Source organism: Macaca fascicularis, chromosome 9 (genome assembly GCF_037993035.2).
Source record: "Macaca fascicularis isolate 582-1 chromosome 9, T2T-MFA8v1.1".
In the NCBI taxonomy this organism is placed as follows: domain Eukaryota; kingdom Metazoa; phylum Chordata; class Mammalia; order Primates; family Cercopithecidae; genus Macaca; species Macaca fascicularis.
This window is the reverse complement of record NC_088383.1, coordinates 105298404-105322905: the sequence shown is the minus strand read 5'-3', so window position 1 is coordinate 105322905 and position 24502 is coordinate 105298404. Positions and strand designations below refer to the sequence as shown.

General features: G+C 48.3%; 1 protein-coding gene across 5 annotated transcripts in view; it reads left to right on the top strand.

The window, feature by feature from the left end:
- The window catches only part of TLL2 (tolloid like 2), a 148045-nt gene that overhangs the window by 107612 nt on the left and 15931 nt on the right, over positions 1–24502 (top strand). For 4 of the 5 annotated variants that reach the window (XM_005566084.4, XM_065521206.2, XM_065521205.2 and 1 more), the window contains 7 exons: positions 1018–1120; positions 8043–8159; positions 9278–9423; positions 9916–10111; positions 18240–18365; positions 19102–19262; positions 20542–20722. In XM_005566084.4, coding sequence (XP_005566141.3) covers positions 1018–1120; positions 8043–8159; positions 9278–9423; positions 9916–10111; positions 18240–18365; positions 19102–19262; positions 20542–20722 — 1030 coding nt within the window. Of the gene's footprint in view, positions 1–1017; positions 1121–8042; positions 8160–8907; positions 9050–9277; positions 9424–9915; positions 10112–18239; positions 18366–19101; positions 19263–20541; positions 20723–24502 lie in introns of those variants that run through there. The other variant, XM_074002312.1, reaches the window with a different exon arrangement.

Sequence of the window (24502 nt, the reverse complement as noted above, 5' to 3'; positions counted from 1 at the left end):
TGAGCCTGGGCCAGACAAGCCACTGTGCCTCAGGACAGTGGGAGGAGCCACAGGCACCTGCTTTAGTGGAGCTTGCATGGGGGTGAAAGGCCAGGGGAAATCTGAACTCTGCTCTGGGCCATCTGCCAGGGAAGCCCCAAGCTGGCGGGCTGCGGGGGGGCCAGAGCCAGTTCATGGGTACAGCACCTGTGTGCTGAGGCCCAGTCCGTGGGGCTACCCAGCCCTCCCTTTCCCCCTACTAAGTAATCACCTGTTTGGCCATGGGAGCATCCGCTGCCTGACCTCAGGGATGTCCAGACAGGGCTGCCAAGATGCTCCTCATGACAATCCCTCTCTTTTCAGTGTTTATACCATAGTGTTCCCATTGGTTTGGCCCATCTGCCTTTCCCCCCTTCCCTGGGCTCCCCAAAGGCAGAGGACCCTGTCTTACTGATCTTTCTATCTCAATTGGCCAGCACAGGCTGGCACTCAGAAGGTGGTCAACAAACAATGGTGGAGTGAATGAATGAATGGACTAACTGTAGGAAGGTCTTTAGACACACCACACCTCAGGACAGTGAGGTCATGGCTGAGGGGAGGTTGATCACAGAGATGTTCAGATGCACTCAGGCTAACCCCAGACCCTTTGGAATGATTGATGATGTTATAAGATCTTCTAGTATCTCTGAACTTCGCTGACCCCTTACCTCCTTCCAAATCCTTAGTCTCCATGTGCCCTGGCCAGTCTTTTTAATGCATCTTGCTTTCTGTAAACCACCTAGTGACTTCAAAAGCTCAAGTGATTCCCCAGACAGAACCGAAGGACCCATCTCCTTCTGTTTACTCCCCATCCTGCTTAAGGTTTATTATTTAATGTCCTTAGGTTTCCTGTGAGCGTGCTTTTGAGACAACACTCCTACTGCGGTCTGAGAGTTCTGCATGCTAAAGGGTAACGTGAGAACACCGGTATGCAAGATATATCTTCCCAAACTCCTCAGGCTTTGCTGCCAAAACTCACTTTATGGTAATTCTTTGCAGATCGTCTTAAACTTCACATCCATGGATTTGTTTAAAAGCCGGCTGTGCTGGTACGATTACGTGGAGGTCCGGGATGGTTACTGGAGAAAAGCCCCCCTTTTGGGTAAGTTGACTTTAGACACCGTTAAGAGGGGAGTGATGGGATGTTCCCCGGGATGCTGTTAATGTCTGGAAGGTCCACCTTGACAGCGGTCACAGGAAACTCTCAAGGGCCTCTGTCATTGTAAAACTCGGAGCACTCCATTTGGCCACACATGTTAAAAGCCTTTAAAACTGCAAATACCCTTTGACCCAGCAATTCCACTTTTTGGAATTCATCCTAGGGAACTAATTAAGGAAGTGTGCAAAGCTCTAGCTACAGGGATGTTCACTGAAGCAGGAAAAATTGCAAGCAATTTCAATGTTCAACAGTAGGGTTTGGCTGAATAAATTATGATCCATCTTTTCAATGGAAAACTTCCCAGCCATTAAAAGTGAAGTTGGAGTTGACTACTGATATGGAAAGGTGTTCTGGTACACCGTTACACACAAAAAAGTATGTGACAAAAATAGAATAAGCAGTAGGATTCCATTTTAATTAAAAAATACATTTTCGTATTAAATATACATATACACACATATATATATAATGCAGGTGTTGCAAATGTAGATGACTTCAAGGATAACATGTAAATGAAGGAGATGGGATTTGTGTAATAAAATAAGGAGGGGTGGGGGTGGTGTGGTGAACTGAACACCAAATATCCTGTCCAAACTTATTCAAAGCAAAATGACTTAAAACATGCGTACAGGCTGAATTAACTAGAAGACACCACTTTGTGATCTGCAATATAAATCTCAAGTAAAATTATAAATATACATAAATAATTTCAGGGTGATAGAGTTTTTTTAAAATGTGTTCTGTTGTTCTTGGTTTAGCTATATTTTCCAATTTTTTTATGATGAGTGTGTATTGTTTTTGTGAGACGAATACAGCATGAACTCACCCATGCAAAGTTAGCTTGGAGCTTTAAGTGAGACACAGTGGGCAGGTGGTATAACCAGAAAGGTTAGTTAGTTCACCCCAGAGAGATCTCTCGTGGATGACAGGGGAGGTTAGCCTTGCCTAGAGGACCGATGGCTCCAGTGTCTCGGGAGTAGACACTGGGACTCATTCAGCCCAGGAATGGCCGCCATGGTGGAGCTGGAGAGAGAGGCAGAAGTGACGAGGAGCCAGATGGGAGGGTCTCAGCTGAGAGTGTATTGTCCTTACTCGTAGAGGGGTCTGCAGGGTGGGCTCTGGTTTGGACAAGTCTAAGTGCTCAGTGAGGACTTTGTCCCTGGCACATATTCACGTGAGCAGAAAGCCCAACTTGTTATGCTGCAGCTGACGAGCCTGAGAGTGAGCTGGTGTTGGGTGGTTGGCCGAGATGGAGATAGGCAAGAAGGGACAAGGCTAAGCTAGGAGGTGTCACTACTAGACTGAGCCCTGACTTCATGCCAGATTCTAGGGAGCCCAGGCTGGGGTAGGTCAGAAGAGGCTGGACAGAGGGGTTGGCTGGACTCAAGGTAGCCTGGCAGACATTAATCTTTCATATGACTGAGGGGTCCTAGGCTGCCACCACTGGGAGAAGTCAGTCAAGTAGTCAGCTGTGCAGGTAGACAAGCCAAGAAAGTGATCCCCATGCCAAGCACGGACAGGAGTGCGTCTACTGCAGGACCAGTGGAGTCCACCCCCCAGTGGCAGGGCGGAGGCTGCAGGCCTGGATTTCTGTTTCCTGCCAACCATGAGCAGGCATGGCGCTCTCTAGCAGCCAAAAGGAGGGTCTGGCTTTACAGGTAGCACTGTTTGCTTGTGGCAAAAGACAGAGGGCTGGATTCCCAGTAGCAGAGGTTCCCAAACCTGGCTGGACATGAGAACCTCCTGGGAAGATTTCTGTGAATACGGATTCCTGGGAGACCCTGAATTGGAATCCCCACAAGTTGGGTCAGAGAATGATCCTATTTACCTTTATATAAAAGGGCATGTGCCCAAATCTAGTACCACATACGTAGAAAGGACCACAAATATGCCCATCCATCTGGCTGAAGGTGATTACCTCTGAGGAAGGAAGTGCGGAGGTGGTGAGCAGCTTCATGAAGTTTTGTTTTGTATACTTCTCCATTGTTTGAATCTTTTGTAAGAACACATTCAGGTGTCATTCTATGATGAAATAATAAAAAGAGCTATGTGGGAGGAGTTTCCTGAGAGCATCGGATCACAGACCCCGCAACCTGGCAGAGACCTTACAGTCACTGAATCCCACACTTTTATGAGAAAGCCAGGCTCCCCAAGTGTGGACTAACTCAAAGGCCACACAGCCAGTGGCTGAGATCAGACCAGAATTCTGATGTCCTGGTGAAGGGGAGAGGTGACTGCTGAACCCAAGGGTGCCAGATAAAATACATTATTTGTTGTTTATCTGAAATTCAAATGTACTGGGCTTCCTTGCGTTTCGTTTGCTAAATCTGGCAACTCTCTACCCCCACCTCCCTGGAATGGGATAGATTTAAAGGCTTAAGGGGAGGAAGCTCTCTGTTACTGAAGTTTCCCAGAGAGGGCCAAGGCACGTTCCTGAGAATGGGCACAGGCAGAGAGATTTCCAGGAGTTCCTTTTTCTTGAACTTGAAACAAGAATTTTCTCATTATAAATCCTGGTATCTCTGGCTACATTTCATTAATGAAATGGGACTTTTGCCGTTTATTGGTGGTGGTGATGTTTTTTTGTTGTTGTTTTGTTTTGTTTTTTAAGTTTTTTTGGGTTTTTTTGGGCTCATGTTTTACCCACTTTTAATGTGTGTGTATGTGTGTGTGTGTGTGTGTGTGTGTGTGTGTGTGTAGAGTGCCAGCGCCTGTAACCGTCATTCTTCATTTGCAGTTCTCCTTTGCCAACTATTTGGCCTGCTCTGATGTTTCCAAATGCAGTTGTTAGTGAACTTTTGTGTTTGGAACAAGTGCATTGTGTCGGCCGAGCTGGTCCCTGGGAGGGGTCAGTGCCATGAAATCTGCTGGGAGGAGGCAGGTCAATGCCCCTTTGGCAGGAGGGAGAGCGGATTAGGGCGGATTGTGAAAGTATGCATCTTGCTCTGAAAACTGTGCATCGCATTTTTTCCCAGGGCAGTGTGTGAAAATCCAGGCATAATGGACGCATAACTTTTTATGAATGAACCCTTTATGACTCCCCATGGAGCCCACTTGTAGTATCCTCATCTGCATTTCCTCTTCTTGATATCCTTATTAAACTCCTCCTCTAAATCCAGGAACCGGATTTCAGTGCAGGAATCTGATACCTTTTCTCTAGTCCAGTTTCTCTCCAGCCTGCTTAGTCTCCTTGGAAGGAGGCTATTTTTTGAGACCCAGGTTTTCACATAGTGATTAAGGAAAAAGTCGACTGAGAACATTTCATGGCTGGCTAAAGATATCAAATTGGTTTATCAGTTTTGGGGGTCACTTATGATTCTGCACCTAAAGAGGGGAGGAAGTTGGCTGCAGAGAGAATTCATCCAGTGATCTTAAATTCTGTCCAGTAAATTGGATTCCCTCCCTTATTTCTGTTAGAGGAATTACTCTAACAATGCACTTTTGTATGCAGAACTGTCTTTGGGCATTCTGTATCACCACAATGCATACAAAAGCCCTTTTTCCCTCTTTCCCTGAAATGGGGAGAGGGAAGTTCAGAAAGGCCAGGCTGGCCAATCAGTGTCGGTGGCCCGGGCTACTCAGGCTCGCTAGCCAGGGGCAGCCTCCCAAATGAGCAGAAATGATGGAGTGAGTCAAACAGCCAAGCCTGGCATTTCCACAGAATTGCTTTACGGTTTGAGGCTTTGATCTTCATTCCTACTTGTCTGTTTCCAAACTGGGAAATGGGGATGACATCTATATTACTAGAGAGTAGATTTTATGTCTATTTATCCAAAATTATACAATGTTCAGAACGGTACCTCAGTCAGTGAAGGTTTTCTTTTTGATGGTAGTGGTGGTGATGATGAAGCAGGTGATACCAATAATGAAGGTCTCAGACTGCTCCGGTTTAAATCCTGCTCTTACTTACAGCTTTGAGACTTAAATTCTCTGACCCTCAGTTTTCTTGTCTGTGAAATGGGATTAATAATAGTATCTAATTCAGAGAGTATCGGGATGAAATGAGATAATCCATGGAAAGTGCTTAGGACAGTGTCTGGCACAGACAGAGTCAATAAAAAAGGGACTTTTATTACAACCACTACGATGAAGATGAGAACACTGAGACATCAGTTACGGAACAAAGTAGAGGATTCTAGTTAAGAGTTACAACGTGATTTGGGGAGAGTGCTTAGGAATAATTTGTAATTTGTTCTACAAAGTCTAGTTTTGCCAAGGCAGTAAAATATACCTTAGGCTGCAATTCCTGCCTCCTGTTGAGTACTCAGCAGAGAGAAGCTGTCTACTGGCCCTTGGGTGGTGGGTGGTTCATCTCATCTGCCTAGGTCTTTAGGAGGCGAGGCAGTGAAAGTCCCCCTCTCTTTTGGAAATATGCCTCAGCGACTGTGACAGCTGGGTTTTAAAAGGAGAAACTTGGATCTGAAACTTGGGCTAGGCGAAGAAGGAATTCCTTTTGTGAACCAGCACTGTCTAATTGCTCCGTGCCCTCATTGGTAAGCAGTACTTCCCCAGGCTTGCCTGTCATTTTCCAAAAATCACTTAACATTAATTGGCCGTGCCAGAGAAACCATTACTGAAAATTTAGAGGCGTCTGGTGGATTTTTTTCTTGCCAAATTATTGGCAGGAGTTTCATCTCATCTCACTTAATATTAATCTCCCCAAATCCAAAAGGCTACAGGTGGTCAGAATTGGAAGGAAGCAGAGGAGATTAGCAGCCTTTACCCCCATGTTTCCCCAAAACATGTACAACACAGCTGGCCATTAGGAGACGCCCACAGTGTCCTTTACTCCTCCCCTAACCTCACCTGCTCATGGCCTCAAGTGGCTTGTCCACTGCCTAACATAGCACTGGCAGTAAGAGTACCCACGATATATCTGCTTTTAAAATATTCAGATAAAATTTCTGGACCATACAATTCACCACTTAAAGTATACCAGTCAATGGTTTTTAGCATGCTCAGAGTTGTGTCACCACAATCAATTTTAGAATATTTTCATCACAGCGGGGCGCGGTGGCTCACGCCTGTAATCCCAGCACTTTGGGAAGCTGAGGCAGGCAGATCATGAGGTCAGGAGATTGAGACCATCCTGGCTAACATAGTGAAACCCCTAAAAATACAAAAAATTAGCTGGGCATGGTGGCACGCGCCTATAGTCCCAGCTACTTGGGAGGGTGAAGCAGGAGAATCCCTTGAACCTGGGAGGCAGAGGTTGCAGTGAGCTGAGATCACACCATTGCACTCCAGCCTGGGTGACAGAGCGAGACTCTGTCTCAAAAAAAAAAAAAAAAAAAAATTTTTTTTCATTACTCCCAAAGAAGACCCATACTCATTAGCAGCCACTCCCCATTCCCCATTGCCCCCCACAGCTAAATACATTCTCTGAGTGACTAACGCAGTAGGTGCTTGGTAGAACCATGATCTTCCAGTCCAAATGGACTGTGACTGGTCTGTGTTCTGAACCAATCAGTAAAGATGAACCCATCTCCCGCCTCGCCCTGGGCTGCCATCCTGACATGACAGTAGCGATTAGATGGCCAAGAATGACCAGATACTGGGAAGACCAGGCTTCTGTGGAGGCTCCAGATTTCAGACCATGCACCCAAGTGTCTAAGAAATACAAACATGTTAATTTTTTTCCCAATAACAAAAGTTTGTCTATGATGAGCCCCCTTTCCATCAGGTAGTAGGGACTTGATTTTGGTCAATTTGTGTTTTCAGCTTTGGTCAATTTGTATGTCCTGGTGGGGGGGGGCATAGTTTATGCCAAGGCATGGTGGTGGTGGGGGAGCATCTATCCTGACACCCTGATTGGCATTGCTGGGATGTCCTCATCCCCAACCAATGAGTCCTCTGTCCAGATAGAGGCTGCTGGGCTTCCTCCTTGTATCAACCCTAGGCCCGTTTAGAATGGTGCAGGCTTACATTCCCCTAGAAGCTTGGGAGACATTCTATGGCTCCCCTAATCCTCTTGGCAATGGGAAAGTCACTTCCATCACCCTCTCGGGCTGGAATCATGTTGCTGCCATCCTGTCACACTTTGCCTGAAGAGCTCTGCATGCCTGTCTCATGGCCAAGTGTCTGGACAATCACATAGACACTTCTCTGCTGACCTTGGGAAGTAGGCACAGCAGGGGAATCCAGGGTCTTGCTGCCACTCTGGATTCTGCCCAGGGACTGAGGAGACAGTTTTCTGTTTCTCTTAGATCCTTAAACCTACCTGGGATCTCTTTCTCAAGGTGAGATGGGGAATGGGTCCTTTTAGGGGCTCCCTGATGCTGTCCCGCTAGTCCTCTCACTCCTCAATCCTAGGAACCCTCCTACGGCTACCAGGATGGGGGAAAATATGGTGCATCCTTCCAGATCTTTGCTATTGCAACTAGGCTTGTGAAATGTAAATGCCAAGATGGTTCTATTTCTTTACTGTGTATTCCCTGGCATCCCTTCCCAAGGCAAGGAAAGCAGAATGTCTAATGCCCCCAGAAGGGAAGGGCATCCATGCAACAGGAAATACCAGGAAAGGAAATCTGCGCTACTATCTCACCATTCTTCCCCTGCCACACCTTCAGAGCCTCAGCAATACCCACTCGGCAGGGGAGAGGCTGCCTTGGCTCTTCTCTGGATACCTTGATGGGAATCTGGAATTCCCCTGAAGTCATCCTGAATAAGAATTAAGTCACGCATTGTTGTGTGACTCTTCCAATCCCATCTTTTGATCCTGTGTGTGCTACAGGATAAGTTATCCCAGCCAGGGTTATTGCTCACTTCAAACCACGTGTGAAGAACCTCGGCTTCCTCCTAGCCTGAAGCCAGTGCCTTCTTACTGTCGCCAGGTCTCCTAACTGCTTCTTTTTCCACTTTCCAGGCAGGTTTTGCGGCGATAAGGTCCCGGAGCCCCTGGTCTCCACAGACAGCCGGCTCTGGGTGGAGTTTCGCAGCAGCAGCAACATCTTGGGCAAGGGTTTCTTTGCAGTGTACGAAGGTTTGTGCGTGGTGAAAGCAGCCGCTCGGTGGACCCTCATAAGCTCTGTCCTTCCCAGGCAGCCCACTGTCCCTCTCCCAGCCCAGGCACTCCAAGCCAGAGCCACGGGGGTGGGGGCAGCCACCGCAGGGGGCAAGCTGAGGATTCCACAGCCCCTCTGGCAACATTCTGGAAGCAGAGGCCAGCTGTGCCCACTTCAGAAGTGGTGCCATCCTCCTGACGCCATCCCGCTCAACCCTCATTCCAGGCCAGCTGAGGAATCGGCTTCCCCCATACAGGATGGTATTGGGGGGATCTAGAACCCTGTGGAAATGATAGCAGCCTCTGAATTGCTGTGTGAGCCTAAGCAAAGAATCTGATCTCGCTGGGCCTCTGTTTGTTTCCTTTGTGAAAAGAAGGCTTTGGGCAACATCAAGGAATTTCCAACTGCGTTTCTTAGAAGGGCCTCTGAGGCCACCCTGGTGACTGGTAGAAGGAATCAATAGGTCTGGGCTCTAGGCAGCTGCCACCAGGCGATGCTGCTTCTATTTCTTCTATGTCTTGAGCTTCTCTGGCTCACTCCCCACCCCACCGTACCCTCTGCCAAAAAAAAAAAAAAAAAGGGAAACTACGAGAAAACTACCAAGGGTCCTTTGGCCTTAAATTATTACAATTTTAGAGAGGCCAAAGTTTTGTCTTTGTGAAATAAGTAATGTATACGCACTTGTGCACGTGTGTGCGCACGGGTCCCTTCCTACCAGCGATCCTGTACCCTCTACCTTGAATCACCTGGAGAACTTCGCGGCTCCGCAGGGCTCCCCCACACCCACTGGAATCAGAACCTCTGGTGGGTGTGGCCCCAGCTTCCACAGTTTGCAAACTCCCCCGGGCGATTTTGATGCACAGCGAAGGTAGAGAACCACTGCTTTACGTGGTTTTTTCTTTATATGAAAAAAAAAAATCAGAGTTAAAGACAAATGCAATCGTGCCTTTCTGGAGGCACCGTGTTTGTGGGGTGGAGATGAAAATGTTGGCGAGTGGAGCCACCTAGTGGTGGCAAGCGGCCTCCGCCACCTTCCTTCCTAAGATCTGACTGACCAAGGCCCCCCATCTTCCTCTCCTGCTGTCTCTTTCTAAAGCTACCTGCGGGGGAGACATTAACAAAGATGCCGGTCAGATTCAATCTCCCAACTATCCGGATGACTACAGACCTTCCAAGGAATGTGTCTGGAGGATTACGGTTTCGGAGGGGTTCCACGTGGGACTTACCTTCCAAGCTTTTGAGGTGAGTGCTGCTCAGACCGGCTTCCCAAGGAAATGCAACTTTTGCTAGACACTCTCCACTCTGTAAAGATGGGTGTTCATTTTTGGTTAAAAACGGGAACCTAAGAGGCCATTCTCAAGCCCATGGTGAATTGTGCCCGGACATCTGACATCAACATCTATGCAGGCTTTTGAAACGGGGTTCGCCACCTTTCTGAGGGCAGTAAGAGAGATTGAGAATAATAATCAAAGTGAAAATTCAGGATGGGATCCAGGGAAGTTTGGTAGAATTGTTCTTCTCTGTTTATCCTCTTAGACTTTTCTCAGCTTGATTCACCCTTGACTTCTGCAAGTAAGGCGCGAACTAGGAAGCAGCATGGAGAGACCTGGGACACACTTGGGTCCTTCCGCCTCTTGGTTAGATTTTGAGAGTGATATTTGGGTTCTCTTCTTAAATCAAAAACCTGAAAGTGGAACCATCTGCCATCCACCTTGTCTCTGTTTCTTCCTTTAGATTGAAAGGCACGACAGCTGTGCATACGACTACCTGGAAATCCGGGATGGCCCCACGGAAGAGAGTGCCTTGATCGGCCACTTTTGTGGCTATGAGAAGCCGGAGGATGTGAAATCGAGCTCCAACAGACTGTGGATGAAGTTTGTGTCCGATGGCTCTATCAATAAAGCGGGCTTTGCGGCCAATTTTTTCAAGGGTATGAATTAGCAGTTTGTTCCCACTTTTAGGCACAAGAAGAAACATTGCTCCCTCCGGCTTAAGACACACAAAACCATATGGAAGCTTACCACCAAACAAGGCTCCCTGCAGAGAAAAGGCAGCGACACATTTCAGAGCTGGGTGTGGGCCCCCAGCAGAGTTCCCAACTGATCAGGAGCAGGCTCAGCCTTGGCTTCCACACGATAGAAAGTTCTATACTTGGAAATTAGGTCTAGTAAGTTTACAAGGGCAAACTACACGGTAGTGAAACTGAGTATGGAATAACAGCAAATATTTGGATAGCAGCTATCATTAATTGATCACCTACTGTGTACCAAGAACTGTGTAAGGTACTTAACTTACATAATGTCATTTATTTCCCCAAATAACCCTGTGAGTTAGGTTTGGATCAGGGCTGGGAAGGGCTTCTCAGGATCATGCAGGTAGTTAAAGTGGCAGATCAGGGATCTAATTCAGTTGGCCTAATTCCTAAGTTCAAACTCTTTCTACAACATTGCCACTGTTCCTTGATGTGGGCCAGAGAGGCAACCCAGGTGTTCAGCTCCTGGAGCGTCAGTGCCCCCAGACTACATGCTTACCCCCACATGATGGGGGTCGGGAGGAGAATAAGAGGTGGCACTCTGGGAACAAATTTCCATGTTGCCCTGGGGACCTGCTGCTCTGTAGGGTCCTGATGGAAACAGGCCCAGAATGGCACGAGCAGACCCAGCTTTCCTGGCCCCGGAAGAGCCAGCTTCCAAGCCTCCTTTGAATGGGCAGGTCCTCATTCTCTGCCGTCAGGCCCCTGAAAGCCCTGAAGACCACACCCTAAGAGGGAAGCATGGCTGCTCCCTGCTGCATTGGGCCTGGGCGCCCAGGAGCACAGCAGCAGCCCGTGAGTAGAGACATTCGGTCCTCTGCTGCTGTTGCCCCTTAAGCAGTGACCCCACTTCCCCAGCCCCCCCACCACTTGTGCTTGCCCAGAGGCTGCTTTCTCCTCTTCCCCCTTCTCCTAGGACTCCTGGCTGAGCCAGCACAGAAATCCCAGTCCCTCCCTTGCTCCCCTTCTCCCTTTCTGCCCCATCTTAGACCTCCCAGGTTCTACGTGAACAGCCTGGGTGTCAGAAGAACCCACTTCTGCAGTGTCACCCAGAGCAGGCAGCCATTCGTCCTTACTGAAGCCTCAGTTTTCCTCTCTGTGAAATAGAAAGGACATCTGCCCATTGTACCTAAGCAATTATTGTGAAGCCCCAAAGAAAGGATGGCTGTGGAGGCACTTTAAAAGCTGGCAAGTGACAAACAAGGGGTGGGGCTGTCATTTTTTCCTATTTTGAAGCATCGGGGAAGAGCAAAACCCAAACAGTGGCAGAGGAAGAATCATGTTGGCGCTGAAGGATTGGAGACAAAACTTGAGTTGCTTCTTACTCAAGCCAAAACAAAACAAAAAAAAGCCAGACCATGGCAAGTGTATTTTGAAAGCAGGTCAGCTTGTGATTGCACAGGGAAGATATGACAGCCTTGGTTGAGATGCCTGGAAATTCACAGCCCCCACCCCTCCCTGGCCCAGCCTGCACATGCCTGGTGTCTCCCAGCCTGGGGCGGCCTCTGTCTGACTTGGCAGCAGTGACACCGGCTGGGTGGCCTCAAGCAAGTTGCATGATTTCTCCAGTTGCATAGCTTCTGTTGCACAAGCTCCAGTCTCTCTACCTGGAGAGACAATGCTGCCAGATGATTGCAAGGTTGTCATCAGAAGAAAATGGAATAGTGCAAGTGAATACACCCAGTGTAATATTTAGTCCCATTAATTGTCTTTGCTAAGGAAGGAATCTTTGAGGTGGTTATTCTCTCTGAAAAAGCCGATGCGACAATTTCTTCTTGCTATTGTGATGGACTGGTTTCCTATTCCAGCTGCAGCAATTTACCACGGCTTAGTGGCTTGAAACAACGCACACTTATTATCTTACAGTTGTGGAGGTCAGAAGTCTAACATGGGTCTCACTGGGATAAAATCAAGGGGATGACAGGGCTGCATTCCTTCTTGAGGCTCTAAGGGAGAATCTATTTCCTTGCCTTTTCCAGCTTCTAGGAGCTGCCTGAATTCCTTGGCTCATGGTCCTCTTCCACAGTCAAAGCCAGACAGAAATGGCCAGTGTGTCATTCTCATGCCACGTTCTCTCTGCTGCATCTCAGATCTCTGCTCCTGTCCGCACATCTCCTCCTTCTGACCCTATCTTCCTTCTACCTCTTTCCCTTACACGGACCTGGTGTGGACATTGGGCCCACCCAGATACTCCAGGAGAATCTCCTCGTCTCCAAGATCCTTCATTTAACCACACTGGCAGAGTCCTTCTTTCACCTAATTAAGATCCTTAATTTAACCACACTTGCAGAATCTTACATTAAGGTAACAGATTCACAGGTTGCAGAGGCCAAGCTGTAGACAGCTTTGGAAGGCCTTGTTCTGCCTAGCACATATCATGAATGATTATGAGATTGTCATTCTAATTCTATTTTTTCTAGTCCTCTTGGCCTTCTCTTCCCCTGACTTCCACCCCAGGTTCTGTAAGTTGGGTGCTGGAACTCTATTCCAGGGGGTAACTGGTAACTACTGACCATCCACACCTCATTGCTGATGCTGCTGGTGGTCAGCAATGCACAGTTTTGAGAGTACCAGCTAAAGCTGGAGATTAGGCTTGTCAGGCTTAGGAAATTAAAAAAAAAAAAAAAAAAAAAAGCAGGATGCCCAGTTACATTTGAATTTTAGATAAAGAATGATTTTTTTTTTTCAGTATATGTCCCAAAGATCACATACTGTGCTGAGAAGTGATTGATGGTTTATCTGAAAGTCAAATTTCACTGGACCTCCTGATTTTTTTATGGAAAACTTGCTGGAGATGCCAGTCAGGGCAATGGAAGGTATTTCTCTGATGCTAAACTGGTTTGTAAGAGACGGAGGAAGTGCCTGGACCTGCTCAAGTAACCATGATAGCCGGCTCCATTTGCTGGTTAGAAGATGCCACCTTCTCCCTCCTCCCCATCTAGCGTGCATTCAACATTCATCAGTTAATGTGTTGGTGCTGGGGCTGGAGACGCCGAGGAAAGCACACAATGGTTGTCCTCAAGTGCTCAAGGTGGTGAAGGAGATCAGCAGCAAATGCGTGATGACGTTGCCGTGTGGGTGTGGACCTCGGTGGAGGCTGTGAGACTCAGTCTGCCACGGGGCCCAGGTTACCCAGTGTCCTACTTGGAGGGCATTTCAATTTGCAAACATCTTTTCAGATGCCTGTCAAAGTGTGGATTGAGGCCCACCCAAAGTAACTTAGCGCACAGACTCAGCTTGACTTTTTTATGGTAAAGACAACTGCAGAGAACAACATTTAGAAAAGAAGAAATATACACCATTGACCTTGACCATGAATCTTAAAGTAGGAATCAGGATTAACGGAAACCTCATCTAGACCTATTAAATCAGGGAAAGGACATCTAGGTTATCTCGCTTTTCTTCATTACAGTCCCCTGGTAGGAATTATTAATGCCCCCGTTTTCCAGTTGAGGAAGCTGAATTCCTAACATGGCTGGGCTGGAACTGGAATCTAGATCTGTAGGATTCCACAGTCCACTCTCTTTCCAATAAGGAGACCTGAAAACCACAGGGAAGGAATGTGAAGGGAGTGGAATTTTTCCTTAGTGTTTGTGATTCGATTCTGACACTGATCACCTTTTCACCTTCCCAATACCACAGGGGTGTAGGCAAAAGGGCTCTGGACGTGGCAAGTGGAGTTTGGAGCGCTGGTCCCTTGTTGCCTGCTAGCTAGCCACTCTTTTGCAGATCAGCTTTCCTTTCTGCGACAGCTCATACCTGCTTTGCTCCTCACTGTGGTCCCAGTGCTTGGCACACAGTAGGCTCAGTAAATACCTAGTAAGCGATGAAAGAATGGCTAGATCAATGAATGAATGGGCTCCGTTGCCCTGTTGGTGGAGTGGGCATCCTGCTGCCTGCTCTGCCTCCTTTGCAAGGCTCTCCGGAAGAAGAGTGGGTGAGAGACCACAGCTTTGTGCAACACTGTCCAACAGAAATGGGATGTGAGGCACAACCAGGAGCCACATAGGTGCCCTTGAATTTGCTGGCAGCTGCCTTACAAGAAAGTAGAAACCAGTGACATTAATTTCAATGATATTTTTATTTACTCTAAGGTACAAAATAATATCATTTTAATATGTAATCAATATACACAGTATTAATGAGAGATCTTATGTTTTTCATACTAAGTCTTGGAAATCCAGCATGTGTTTTATGCTCATGGCACATCTCCACTTGGACCAGCTGCATTTCAGGTGCTCAGTAGCCATGTGTGGCTGGGGGCTGCCGTATCAGACCGAGAAGGTCAGGAGACTATGCCCAGCCAGCTTCCCCAGCCCAGCCTTTTCCCAGCAAGTCCATCAGTCAGATGTCCTGTGAACACAAAGTTCCTAGCACGTGTATCAGAACTTCTTCAGTGAAAGAAGCTGGGAGAGGAGCTCAAAGGTCCAGCAGAAGAGCTAGAGCAAGCCAAAGAAGCTCTTGCCTTGGTGCCAGTTGGCAGGCGTTCTGCCCAGGGCCCAGCTGGCACCTGACTCTGGCCAGGGTGCCAGTTGGCCTCTGCACCCCCTTCTGGTGCCAGATGGCAGCCCCTCTCAGAGCCTACTGGCCGGCAGCAAGCAGAGCACCTTACAATTCTGGGTTTTTTGGGAGAAGGCAGCAGTGCTCAAGGGATGGCAGGGCCATTTTGGTCCTATGCCCCCACATAAAGAATTAAAGGATTCCCACCTTGATCCCTCCATCCCCTATCCCAGTGCTGATAGGTCACCATGAAGGGCTTTGTAAGGGGACTGGCTTCCTTCAAGGGATTTCTTTAAAAGCCTAAGAATGTGCTCTGCCTTCCCTTTCCTTGATTTTCCCTGAAACAATTTTTGGGATCCTGCCTGAGCCATCTCATCATCTAACTACTTCCTTCTTTCACTAATTCCACCTGGACCATGAGAAGACTCCAGAGCTCCTGCTATGCTAAGCTGAGCCCTGTTTCCAGTCTCTTCTACTCCCACGCTCTCCCAGATTTTTCTGGGAGGCTTGGCCTTGGCCTTTGCCTCTGCAGCCCAGAGCAAGCATGAGCCTGTGGGCTTGGAGCAGGTGCTGCTTTACCACAGTGGGAGGCCCCATGCATCTCTGTGCCATCCAGCCAGGCTGAAGCAGGGCTGCAACTGGCCAAACATCTCATACCTCTTGCTAGAGAGAGCTCAGGTGTAAAAGCATGCCTTTCATCTACCTCCCAAGGCCAAGCACCTTACCTTCTAGTCTCTGGAGGAATTACATTTTCTTTGCTTTTGGCCCAAGTCCATCCACTGGGCTCTCTCCTTTCACCTGGCTAAGATGGCGCCAAGACACTTGCTCCTCTGTGCGCCTCTTTCTTGCCTATGTGTCCTGCCCACAACCACAGCGTCTTCTGATATCAGAGTCTCCTTCTGCCCCTAGCCTTGGTCCTTTGTCTATCTGTCTCTCCCGATGGGCTCTTTCCTCGGTTTCCTTCTGCCCCCGGCCTTGGTCCTTTGTCTGTCTCTCCCAATGGGTTCCTTCCTCGGTTTCCTTCTGCCTCCTCAGTAGGTCCCCCAGCCAGTGTCTTGAGTTCTGCTGTGCTGCCCTCCTGCCCATCCATCTTCCTCCAGTGGCCCATCCTTGAAGCATTTTCCTTCTTTCTGTTCTTGCCTTGTCTCCCTTCCCTCCTCAGGCCTGCACTGCTCCACTCCCACCTGGTCCAGGTATGCCCAGATAACCTTATCTTTTCACTGCCCCATCACTGTCTCTCTCTACTCACTGGAAATTTGAAAGCAACTCTGCTGCTGTCTATCATGATGGCTTCTGTGTGTCGATGGTCTGTATGCTGGGTACTTCACATGCATCATTTTCGTCGTCACAACTCTAAAAGTAAATATTATCATTCTCACTTTAAAGCAGGAGGGAGCCTCAGTGAGGCTAAATCACAAGCAGTCATCCCATTTATTGGAGGAAGATCTGCTGGAGGATCCACCCTAGGTCTGACTCACTTTAAAGCCTGGACTCTTTCCGCTACTTTTTGTCAACTATTTTCTTCTTTCTATACTTTTTAGCAAATGTCTATGAAAGTACTTTCAATATGGTAAGGTGATTAAAAAAAGTAACTGCACACTTGTTACTATTTTAGCATACTTAAGACTTACATTTATTTGAGGCGATGGGCAACTTCAACTCCCTGCCTGGATTGTCTTTCTAAACCCAATCTCCCCTAACAAGCGATTAATTTATATAAGCTTTTATTGAGCCCAAGAATACATCACCATTAGAGTTACCTAAGTTCACTGTCCACTATGTGAAATGATGGGATATTTACAAACACTCCTTTACTCAGTGAAGTGCAGCCAGGTTGATGAAGAGTCTATGCATCACAGACAAGGAAGATTGGAAGGAAAGGGGTATATTTGAGTTGGAAAAGGGCAGGGGAGAGGGAAGCTGGATGACTGGAGGGTTTGTGTTTTCTGAGGACCCGTGGATTGGAAGTTGTAAGGAGTGAGACTTTTAACCCAATAAATATCTTTGAAAAGTAGTGATAGTCCTGTCTCTGGGAGTTTTCAAGCAGGGTCTGAAGAGCCATCTCTCCAGAACATTATTGAAAGGATTCCTGCCTGAGAGGGCAAGACTGGGTATCTTTCCAGGTCTTTACCAACTCATAGATGCTCTTAATTTCTTTTAGTTTATATATAATGAGTTATTTCAAGATTTGGTGAACAACTATTTTTGTTGTTGTTGAGACAGAGTCTTGTTCCGTCGCCCAGGCTGGAGTGCAATGGCGCAATCTCAACTCACTGCAACTTCCGCCTCCCGGGTTCAAGCTATTCTCCTGCCTCAACTTCCCGAGTAACTGGGGTTACAGGCATGCGCCACCACGCCCGGCTAATTTTGTATTTTTAGTAGAGACAAGGTTTCACCATATTGGCCAGGCTGGTCTCGAACTTGTGACCTTGTGATCCACACACTTCAGCCTCCCAAAGTACTGTGATTACAGGCGTGAGCCACCGTATATGACCAACAACTTTATACTTACTGTGTTCCTACCTCCCGTGGTGCTGTGGACCAGAACTCTCCTTCCCGCTTCTCCCCACATCCTTTCTTCTTCCTAGGTTCAACGTTTTTGAAAAAGATGTCTCAGTGTTTAGTCGTCCCTTCACTAGACTCCTCTCTAGCTCTGCTAGGCCACATCCCACATGCTGTCTTTCAGGGCTAGATGTACTATGGCTGGCAACAGATAATCATATTTTTCCTTTTATTTCTAATATTTGTTTTGGTTTTTCCTTTCTTCAGTGGCACATGGGTTAATGTGTCTGGGGAGCGTCTCTAATGACTTCCAGGTTCTCCCTCTGAACAGCAACGATGGCATGCTATGTGCTGTTACTTAGTCGCATCACTAGGCACTTGGTGCCAAATCCCATCCAAAGCACCTGCTAACTCAGCCTCATTATGGCCTCTTCCTGCAGGTTTTCTTGGCAGCACTGACTAACCTAAGAGCCCGTGTTTTCTGTAACCTTGAATATCTCCCTGTGTATACCTCTCTTAAGAGTATTTCTAAAACTGCTAAATAACACATTCTGTCTCTAATGTATAGAGAATACTGACACATCTTCATCTAGCAATGTGTTCTTTGTCTTCACCCTTTATTTAATGTCTCTAAGAAGTTGCATATTTATGGGGGAAGGGGAAGTCCTCAATTCCATGGCTTTAAAATGGATGAAGTCTTTGGTATGGAATGCTGTGAGATGTTTTAAAGTCTCAAATGACCGATGACTGAACACCTCAAAGAATTCACTTCTCCAGGCCTGACCTCCTCTTGGCAGAGCCCACCCCGGCTAACAAGGTTCCTGCTTGTGTTGTCAGTGTCCTGCCTTCACTGTCCCTGCTGCCTGGTTTTCAGAGGTGGACATAGCACTCTTTGGGAGGTGGTCACCAGGAGTGGCTCCTGTTTCTTAGAGGACACTTGCTGGTGAAACTGGGATGTGGAAGGGTTGGGAACAGCCAGGAGGCTTCATGACGATGTAACTGGAGTCGCCTTCCTTCCCACCAGAGGTGGATGAGTGTTCCTGGCCAGATCACGGAGGGTGCGAGCATCGCTGTGTGAACACGCTGGGCAGCTACAAGTGTGCCTGTGACCCTGGCTACGAGCTGGCCGCTGATAAGAAGATGTGTGAAGGTTGGTGTGGGACCTGCCAAGCTGGAATGAGAGGGGATATGGGACAAGTCTTTGGGGAACTGGGGCAGAGATGGGGCAACCGGCTGGCTGTGTAGGAACAATGGGCAATGGGCAGACATGGTGGAAGACCCACCTACTTCCCAGAAGGAGAAACAGCCTGACAGCTGTCACAACTGTCAGAAAACTGCCCAAATTACATATACCCTGCCCTAGAGACTGAAATCGAGGTTTATTTTCTTCTATGATTGTGTGAAATTGACATGATTATTAAAGTAGGAAACAAAAGCAAAGAAAAACCGTGAGCACTCCAGTGACTCAACCAATAGCACTTTTCATCCATCCTGTTTCTACCTGGCTTGTGTTCTGTCTTCCTTGTCCACGTGCATGAGTCTGCTTGTTCATGCAAGCTTGGTATGGTGAGTAGCTTGCTGCAAACATTTCTAATTCTCCTTTGGCCCAAGCCATAGGGAGCCCCCAGCTCTGTCACTGGGTGAAAGGAAAGCACAAATGCATTCATTGTTTTTAAAAGCAGTAAAGATTTATCCCCAATATTTTCTTTCAAATATTCAGTTGAAACCATAGTTTTGAACAAAGGACACTGAATTAATCAATTCAAATTGTCTAACATTTTAAAATTATCATTACAGAACAGCAGGGCTCTGTTGCTCCTGGTGGGAAATCACAGTCACTTGGAGCCAAAGCTAAATGAAATCCTGTTTCTGTTTCCCCCGTGCAGTGGCCTGTGGCGGTTTCATTACCAAGCTGAATGGAACCATCACCAGCCCTGGGTGGCCGAAGGAGTATCCCACAAACAAAAACTGTGTCTGGCAGGTGGTGGCCCCCGCTCAGTACCGGATCTCCCTTCAGTTTGAAGTGTTTGAACTGGAAGGCAATGACGTATGTCTCTGTGCTCTGATTAATTGGGGAGTGTATTGAGGGGTGACTTGGAGCTGGAAACCAGTGAGGGGCTGGGAGGGCAGGGAGATGGCTTGTGTTGGAACTGGAGCTTTGGACAGTCATAGGGCCTGCACTAGCAGAATCTGGGGGAAGGTTTTCTCCAGCAGTTTCTGCCGCACGCCCTCTGCAGATAGAGCACCTCCGGCCCTCTTGTCGCTGATACATCCAAGGAGAATCAGAACAAGAGTGGAGGAGGCAGGTATTGGGGGTGGGAGGTGTCAGAACTGGGCTGTGAATCTGGGGAGCTGGTGTGCAGCTGAGGCAAAAAAAGGGGGTGAGGATTAGCTAGGGACAAGGACGCTACAGACAGCCTGTTTCCTCTTTCAGCCAATGATCATGGATGATCAAGTCAGTTGAGGTCCAGGCAGTGCCCTACAGCTGGAGTGCTAGTCACACATGCTTACATCTGCACTTTAGGCTGGAGGGACACCCTGGGGCACACAAGCCATTCCTGAGACTCCCCTCCCCACCCCAGCTGAGCTGGGGGTCTCACCTCGAGAATAGTACTGGTGTAGCTCTCACCTGAGAGTCAGGCCTTTGGGGTACTGGAAGGAGACCTCAATGCTGATGACCCCAATGCACGGAGGCCATGGTGCCCATGAGGGTGTCACCCCAAAGTGAATATTGTGCAGAAAAAAATAATCCTTGAAAGCAATTGATAAGACCCCTTAGCAGTGAAGTTCTTTTTGAGAAAAATCATTGCTATAGCAGGGAACATGAATTCTAGTCCTAGCTCCACCACTGCTGAGCTATGTGACTTCAGACAAATGTCTTTCTCCCTCTGCACTTGTTTCCCTGCCTGAAAAGGGAGTCAGATTCTGTCGGTGGTTTGCAGCTTTTTCCTCCTCCTCTTCCTCTTGCTTCTCCCTGGCTCTTCTTCTTTTTCTTCTCCTTCTAGCAGTGGGGCCCTTTCTTCAAGCAAAATTTCGTGTGGAAGCCTAATGTATACAATAAATTAAAGCAAGGCCACAGTTATGGGGATGCAGGTTTGGGAGCCCTGTGCTCTCGTGCCAGGCGATGGCGCCCCCACAGAGCCTCAGTGGGAGAGCCAGGGGTCCCCCTGTGCCCTCTGGAGCTCATTCAAATAACCAGCATAGCAAGAGTCAAGGGATCCCCCACATGGCAGGGTGAGGTGCTCAGGAAGCAGGTGCAGCAGTGTGCTGGGGGTCTGGGGTGGGGACAGGGACTCTGGGCAGCTCCCCATCATGCTCCCTTGCAGGTCTGTAAGTACGACTTTGTGGAGGTGCGCAGCGGCCTGTCCCCCGACGCCAAGCTGCACGGCAAATTCTGTGGCTCTGAGACACCCGAGGTCATCACCTCGCAGAGCAACAACATGCGTGTGGAATTCAAGTCCGACAACACCGTCTCCAAGCGCGGCTTCAGGGCCCACTTCTTCTCAGGTACGTGGGTTCGGAGGTGAGGCTGATGCAGTGCAGGTGAGGCGGCTTTGCAGACTCCAGGCTCTGGGGTCCCTGGCCCTCTCCTCTCTCTCTCTGCCTGCTCCTGTAGCCTTCCAGGTATGGCTGCCTTGGAGGGGGCGTGCCTGGATCCAGGGCTTTTAAAATATATCTACTGGTGACTGTGTTGTTTCTTAGGGCTGCCATAACAAATTACCACAAACTGGTTGGCTTAACACAACAGAATCTTATTCTTGCAGTTCTGGGGGCCAGAATTCCAAAATCCAGGGGTTCGCAGGGCCATGCTGCCTCGGAAGGTTCTAGGGCAGAATTCCTCCCTGCCTCTTCCTAGTCTGTGGTGGCTCCCAGCCGTCCTCGGCATTCCTTGCCTTGTAGCTACATCATCCTGATCTCTGTCTCCATCTTCACATGCGTTTCCTTCTTCTCTGGGTCTCTGTGTCCCCTCCTTTTCCTAGAAGGATTCTAGTCATTTAGGATCAACCCTAAATCCAAGATGATTTCATCTCAAGATTCTTAACTAATACTTCTGCAGAGACCCTATTTCCAAGTAAGATCACATTCTAAGGTTCCACATTGTATTAGTCTGTTTTCACAACATACCTGAGACTGGGTAATTGATCAAGAAAAAGAACTTTAGGCTGGGCGTGGTGGCTCACGCCTGTAATCCCAGCACTTTGGGAGGCCGGGGCAGGCAGATCATGAGGTCAGGAGTTCTAGACCAGCCTGGCCAACACGGTGAAACCCTGTCTCTACTAAAAATACAAAAAAAGAAAAAAAAATTAGCCGAGGGTGGTGGTGTGTGCCTGTAATCCCAGCTACTCGGGAAGCTGAGGCAGGAGAATCGCTTGAACCCAGGAGGCAGAGGTTGCAGTGAGCCAAGATCGCGCCACGGCACTCCAGTCTGGGCTACAGAACAAGACTCCATCTTGGGGCAAAAAAAAAAAAAAAAAAAAAAAAAAAGAAAAAGAGGTTTAATGGACTCATAGTTCCACATGGCTGCGGAGGCCTCACAATCATGGCAGAAGGCAAAGGCATGTCTTACATGGCTGCAGACAATAGAGAATGAGAGCCAAGTGAAAGGGGAAACCCCTTAAAAAATCATCAGATCTTGTGAGACTTATTCACTACCACAAGAACAGTATGGGGGAAACCGCCTCCATGATTCAATTCTCTCCCAGCGGGTTCCTCCTACAACACGTGGGAATTATGGGAGCTACAATTCAAGATGAGATTTGGGTGGGGACACAGCTAAACCATATCACACATGAACAGAAATTTTGGGAAGACAGTACTAAACCCACTACAGTAGCACACTGGACCCTACTTCTCAAACTGAAGGCCATGAATCCTCAGGGCCAGTACAGCAGCTGTAGAAAAAGCCCATTCTCCTTAGTACAGCATCTGATGCTGGACACTGTCTTGGCCCACCTGTCCTACCAGCCACATTCCCTCTGTAGGTGCCCTGTGCTGTGATCACGAATAATCCCCCCACTGTTCCCCCATGCCATCACCCTCTACTCCTAAACCCCCATCCCATTCTCTCTTCATACCCCCGCCCCTGTGGCCTTCCCTCTCTCTGGAATATCCTTCTTCCTTCGCTACTTAGGAAACTCCTACTTCAACCTGAAGACCCACAATGCCACTTTCTGTAACATTCTCTGGCTTCATCTTATTCCTCTTAGTCCGTTTTGTGCTGCTATCACAGAATACCACAAACTGGGTAATTTATAGTGAAGAGAAATGTATTTGGCTCATGAGTCTGGAGGCCGGGAAGTTCAAAATCAAGGGGGAACATCTGACAAATGCCTTCTTGCTGTGTCATAACAGGGTGAAAGGCACCACATGGGTGAGAAAGAGCAGCAAGGGGGTCAAACTCATCCTCTATCAGGACCCCACTGCTGCAATAATGAGCTCTCATGACCTAATCACATGTAAGGGCCTCATCTCTCAACACTGTTGCATTGGGGATTAAGTTTATAACACATGAACTTTGGAGGACCCACTCAAGCCATGGCACCCTCTTAGCACATTGATTGTTCGTTCACCAGTGTTCCCACAGCACTCTCTCCTTTCCTTCCATTAGGGCTCTTGTCACCAGGGCCAGCTCCGTGGGCCTGTGGCCTGTGCAATAGCACAGAGCCTGTTCTAAGAAGGGCCCACACTGGTTTGAGGTTCTGTTGTCATCATCTTGAAATTCATGGCCGGGCACGGTGGCTCACGCCTGTAATTCCAGCACTTTGGGAGGCCGAGGTGGGCGGATCACGAGGTCAAGAGATCGAGACCATCCTGCCCAACATGGTGAAACCCTGTCTCTACGAAAAATACAAAAAATTAGCTGGGCGTTGTGGCGGGCGCCTGTAGTCCCAGCTACTCGGGAAGCTGAGGCAGGAGAATCGCTTGAACCAGGGAGGCAGAAGTTGCAATGAGTCGAGATTGTGCCACTGCACTCCAGCCTGGGCAACAGAGCAAGACTCCATCTCAAAAAAAAGAAATTCATAATAGTGTTTAAACAAAGTTCACATCTTGTGCTGAGCCTTGTAAATTGTATAGCAGGTCCTGCATGTCACGTCATATTAGAGTGTGAACTGTTTACAAGCAGGAACTGTATTTTGGTTATCTTTATAGTCTTAATGCTTGGCATAGAAACGACCAAATTATTTGTTGATTTTATATATACCCAGAGTTCCGTCTCCATGGGTGTTTTTGGCAGTCTCTCATTGAGCAAGTCAGGTTTTTTGTTTTGAGTGTCTGCTGTGGGCACAGTACACTACTAGGCTCAGAGCTGTTGCCAGGGAAGTGCTCTCAACCCTGGACAAGCTTACATGCCAGCTAGGGAGGCCAGGGATACACACCCTGCTGAGTCCCAGCCTGGAGCACTGTGGGGTGGGCCGCTGCAACAAGGGCTAATGTTTGAAGAAGAGAAGCCCATGGTTGCCTGGAGCAGTGGGTGAAGCCTTTTTGCAGGATTTGGGGTGGTCTAAGCCAGGTTTTAAGGGATGGAAGACATGGAGGTGGAGATAGGATGATTAGAGAGAAAGTACAGGGTCCCCAGTAGGGGAAGCAGTGTGAGCACAGGTTAAGGTCTCAACAGAGCACAGAGACAGAGATGAGATGGGCCTGCATGGAGCCCTGACCCATGCTGGGAAGCCAAGGGCATGAGATGGGCCAAGTTGGGGAAGGCCAGGTCATGAAGGACCTTAAACGCTGGGCTGAAGAGTAGGGACCTGATGAAACAGGAACGGGGACTGTTTGCAGGTTCCTGAGCAGGGGAAGCCTAAACTTGTCATCTGACCAAGCCATGCCAGGCAGTGTGGAGCTGGGAAGGCCAGGCAGCTGGAGGACCAGGGCAGCAGGGCGGGCAGGAGCCACCTCAGCGGAGGATGTAGCAGAACATCACAGGCAGGGCAGCTCCACATTTGCAATAGGAAGCCACAGCACAGGGGAGAGGGTCAGAGCAGGAGTGAGGACCTATGAGTCATCTGCAGAAGGACTCAGAGGAAGGAAGGGAGAGAGGTGGGTCAGTGCTGGGTGTTGGGCGGCTTCATCTCTTCTGCATTCTTTTTTTTTTTTGAGACAGAGTGTTGCTCTTGTTGCCCAGGCTGGAGTGCAATGGCGCGATCTCAGCTCACTGCAACCTCTGCCTCCTGGCTTCAAGTGATTCTCCTGCCTCAGCCTCCTGAGTAGCTGGGATTACAGGAATGTGTCACCACGCCCAGCTAATTTTCTATTTTTAGTAGAGATGGGGTTTCTCCATGGTCAGGC